Consider the following 4974-nt stretch of genomic DNA (forward strand, 5'->3'; position numbering starts at 1 on the left):
TGGATGGTTTCCTAGAAGACAGAAGACCTGCACCGGGTCTTCCTGGATAGAGTTTCCTGGGCTAACAGTGTGTGAGAAATGGAAATGTCTAGGAAGTAAACAAAGCTTTTGTTAGTCCGTTGGAAGGAAATACATATGATGCATTCCATTTGGGTTCTGTAACCCAGAGGTCCTCTTCCACAGATAACTGTCAACAGAAATCTCAACTCATCCTAATTCCCTATTAATGTCTCTTGGCCCATGACAGCCTCAAGCCAGTGGGAAATCTTTATTAATGAACAAGGAGTTGTTAAAAATGTTATTTGCTGCCTAAAGTCACTTTCAGGAATTAGTAAAAATAGGGTGGTCCTGGTCTAGTAGATGCTCTAAACCTTTATCTGCCCTTATGGTGTTGGAGACAGGAAGCTAGAAAACATCTAGAATCAGATGCTACAGGATCTAGATTGTACAATGAGAGCAGAGAAAAAGGGAAGACATTTGTATGAGACTAGAAGACAAGCTGGATTTGAGGATGGTCATATCATGTGAGGTAAACTTATGAGACGTTGGAGAGGACATTGTTCCAGGGATGCACTAGGAGCAGATCTCTTCCCAGACTTCATCTTCCACTTCTCCCCATGTTGCAAACAAAGCTGAAGAGTCTCAAGTCGTTTCCTCTTCTGAAATGACAGGCTAGTCTAAACCAGAAACCCCAAATCTCAATTCTAGCCTCCAACACCACATGACTTTTTAGACTTTAAGATTTTGAGATTCATTTTAACACTATAAAATGCTAGGAATAAGAATGCTGATTATTTTTTAAGAGAGAGAGAGAGAGAGAGAGAGAGAGAGAGAGAAAGAGAGAGAATCTTTTTTGTAAATGGATACAATACAATGCCTTTATTTATTTATTTATCTATTTATTTTTAAGGGGTGCTGAGGATCAAACCCGGGTCCTGCCCGTGGTAGGTGAGCGCTCTACTGCTGAGCCATAATCCCAGCCCAAGAATGCTGATTCTTAATAAGTGCATAAAACCACATATGTAAAATAAATGAATTTTTCTGCAAAAGTTGTACCTGGAAATACTGAGAAAGTTCAAAAAAATTTAAAGTTACTAGAGATCATTATCTGTTTGGCAAAGGGAGATGTTTACCTGTTCTGGGTCCCCTGAAGACACTAATTTCTGAAGCCTCCAAGGGGTAACAAGGTGGAGAAGAAAAATCCCAATGTGAAAATGACGTCAGCCAAGTCGTTTGTCTCTGTGTCTATTGGTCCTTTATAAGCTCTCCTTCTGTGGGGTCCACTGGGCTGGCATGACTGTCCCTCTTCTTTGCCCATGAAGTGCCAGTTAAGTCTTCTTAGCCAGGTGAGTGTTATCCCTGCTGCATACTCACAACTGAGTTTCCATGAAAGTGAAGTTCTTCCTCTGGACTCTGGACTAGCTTTTCCTTCCCCTGCAAAACTCCAGTGGGACTTAGGTATTTGATTGTGAGAGGGCAGAAGGAAGCAGTCAGCAAAGACTAAGTTTTTGAGCCACACTAATTGAGAGGATGGCAAGCCTGTTACCAAAATAGTTCCATGAAGGGCAGATCAGGATGGAAAGAGGGCAGTTCAGCTTTGGAGAGACTGGGTTGGAGGTAACGGTAAGAACATGTCCATGCGGTAAAGGTCACACCTGCAGATGGCAGTTGACCCATTATGGACCTGAGGACACTATTCCTCCAGATGTGTCTTCTTCTGCTCTTGCCTTTTGCCCTGGAGGATCTTTGACTCAAGCCATTTCCTTTGTGAATTAGGCTCCAGGTGAGTGAATTCAATATCTACCCCCTCAGGAAGAGGTCGATGTAGGCTACCAGGTATTTTGTTGGGGTGGCCACTTTGGGGCTAAGCAGTGGCTCCCACACATGATCATCATACATGGCTCTGTAACTATTGCTTTATCTGGTCATTAAGCCCATGATACTATATGGGTTAGATGATGACTGATTAGATTCAGTAGAAAAAAAGGAGCAAAAAGCTAAGTGGTGGTAGAACTGGAAGCAGAGTGGAATTTGGAGTCTGGTTCTCTTCTTACTCAACACTCCTTCTGGGAGAGATCAACTGCGTATCCAGTGAGGCAGCTCAACTTTGTATCTACTCCATCACCTGAGAGCTTAAACCTTTAAACTTTCACTCTTCTCGAAGCTCCTTTTAGATTCTTATTCAGTAAAATGTCAGTACTTTGGACCCCAAATTTCCTAGATTCTATATGGAGAAATGCAAAACAATCTGACTATTTAGAAAATCTAAAAGGCTGTTAGTCACTGATTTTGGAGCTGGAAATGTCTTCAATGATGTGTCTTCATGCAATTTCCCGATTTATCATTGCATTTTTACCTTTTTCTGAGGAGTTCAGGTGGAGGCTCATGGCTTCACAAGTTAATCATTTAATAGTCTGGGCCACAGGAATCACCTCCTGCTACCATCACTCATAGTCAGTCCTCTGACTCTGTGAGTTCTATATCCTTGGAGTCAACTCAGCACAGATAAAAAAAAAAAAAAATATTTGAAAAAGAATTGCATCTGTGCTGAACCTGTAGAGAAGTTTTACTTGTCATTATTATCTAAACTGTATAGTGTTACAACTATTTACATGACTTTTACATTGCAAGAGGTAATATACATAATCTAGAGATGACTTAAAGTATGTGGGAGAATGTGCATAGATTACATGCAAAGACTATGCCACTTTATCTATGAGACTTGAGCATCTTCAGGATTTGGTATCCAAGGAGTCCTGGAACCAAAATCCCAAGGTTACCAACTGTAAGACTGTAAGATGACATTCATATGTGGAGGTTGGAGATGCAGGTTGGAGGCACCGTGTCTACCCCCTTCTCCCAAAGCTTCCCTTTCATCCTCTGGGATCTGTGTACCCCTAAACTATCACAGTGCTGCCACCTGCAGACTTGAGGTTTCTTTCCTGGAAATTTGGCCTCTGGAAAATTGTCTGTCCCTCTAACTCAATGTCCCTCAAATGTCACTCTTGTTCTTTTTATATCAGTTTATCTATCTCTGTTTGTGGCTGTCCAATGCCTCTGTTCTTGCCCACGAAGAGTCAGATTTATCAAGCCTTTTCTTATTATAGCTCAATCTTTAACTTTCTCCTCCCTAAATTTTGTGTCTTTACTCTCCTGGACATTGTCACACTTGATGGTTGTTATAAAGATCTCATTCTCCTTTTACCACCATTGGTGCCTTCAAACTTTGCTCAATCTACTGCAGGTGGAAGACAGTCATGGATCTGGGAGCCTCAGGAAATGATTCACTTGTGACCCAGTTTGTCCTGCTGGGCCTAACAGAGACTCCAGCTCTACAGCCCATCCTCTTTGTCGTCTTCCTTCTTGCTTATGTAGCGACTATTGGTGGTAATTTTAGTATCCTTGCTGCCATCTTTATGGAACCCAAACTCCACACCCCCATGTACTTCTTCCTGGGAAACTTGTCTCTGCTAGATGTTGGGAGCATCAGTGTCACTGTCCCTGCCATGTTAAGGCATTTCATATCCCACAACAAAACCATCCACTATCGGGCATGCCTTTCACAACTCTTCTTCTTCCATCTGCTGGCCGGGACAGATTGCTTTCTGCTGACTGTCATGGCCTACGACCGCTATCTGGCCATTTGCCAGCCTCTCACCTACAACACCCGTATGGGTTGGGGGATGCAGAAGGCCTTGGCTGGCCTGTCCTGTGTCTTTTCCTTCACCAATGCACTGACTCAAACTGTTGCCTTGTCTACTCTTAAATTCTGTGGCCCCAATGTGATCAATCACTTCTACTGTGACCTCCCCCAGCTCTTCCAGCTCTCCTGCTCCAGCACCCAGCTCAACGAGCAGTTGCTCTTTGCAGCAGCAGCCTTCATGGGTGTGGCCCCCTTGGTCCTCATCATGGTGTCCTATGCCCATGTGGTGGCTGCCGTGCTACGAATCCGCTCTGCGGAGGGCAGGAAGAAGGCCTTCTCCACGTGTGGCTCCCACCTCACCGTGGTGGGCATCTTCTATGGGACAGGCGTCTTCAGCTACATGCGTCTGGGTTCAGTGGAGTCTTCGGACAAGGACAAGGGCATTGGCATCCTCAACACTGTCGTCAGCCCCGTGCTGAACCCACTCATCTACAGCCTCAGGAACCCCGATGTGCAGGGCGCCCTGCAGAGGGTACTCACAGGGAAGTTGCCCCCCAAGTGAGACTCTCAGCCTCTCTGGTCTTAACAAATTACATTGCTCTATTTAAGCTTCTAATTGTCCTTACCGGAAGTAGAGTGTGGGTATGATGGAATGGGGTCCAAGACCGGCTCAGGAAGGAAGATGCAATCAAAATGATGAGAATAATCCCTTATTCCATAACTACCATGTACCTACCACTGTTCTCAGTGAGTGGACTCTATTAGCTCATTCAGTTCTCATAACCTTTTGAAGTGGTTACAGATTTATAAACTGTGTCTTATAAAACTGAACCTCAGAAGGTTTGAATAATTTGCTGAAAGCCACAAAGCTAATGAATGTCACAGATGGGATTTGAACCCAGGGCAAGATACACCTGTAATTATACACCTCTCAAAGAGTAATAAACCATCTCTAGGAAAAAGGGTATCTTAAGGTGAAGAGATGAAATAGACAACAAAGACTAAAAAACATGAAAAGGAACATGAAAATGTGAATTAGGAAGTTTGTATTTCCTTAACAACTTTGATTTGTTCCAAAGCAGTTGGTCCAGGTTGAGGTATTGCTGGATGTCAATTTTAAGAAATAAACCTATAAGACGAAACTGAATTTAAAAAGTCAATTCTGAGCTGGGTGCCGAGGCGTGTGCTTGTAATTCCAGAGGCTTGGGAGGCTGAGGCAGCAGAATCACCAGTTCAAAGCCGGCCTCAGCAACGGCAAGGCACGGAGCAACTCAGCGAGACCCTGTCTCTAAATAAAATACAAAATAGGGCTGGGGATGTGGCTCAGTGGT

The 4974-nt window shown here is 43.7% G+C and overlaps 1 protein-coding gene across 1 annotated transcript; it reads left to right on the top strand.

Annotated features, from left to right (window-relative positions):
* Positions 1-3257: 3257 nt before the first annotated feature.
* Positions 3258-4205, top strand: LOC308636926 (putative olfactory receptor 3A4; the record flags this gene model as incomplete). The annotated part of the gene is made up of 1 exon (XM_081272789.1): positions 3258-4205. The coding sequence occupies one exon, from the start codon at positions 3258-3260 to the stop codon at positions 4203-4205; it is 948 nt and encodes a 315-aa protein (XP_081128915.1).
* Between the last annotated feature and the right edge of the window lie 769 nt (positions 4206-4974).

The sequence above is a fragment of the Spermophilus citellus genome (genome assembly GCF_964194105.1).
Source record: "Spermophilus citellus genome assembly, chromosome: 17".
NCBI lineage: Eukaryota > Metazoa > Chordata > Mammalia > Rodentia > Sciuridae > Spermophilus > Spermophilus citellus.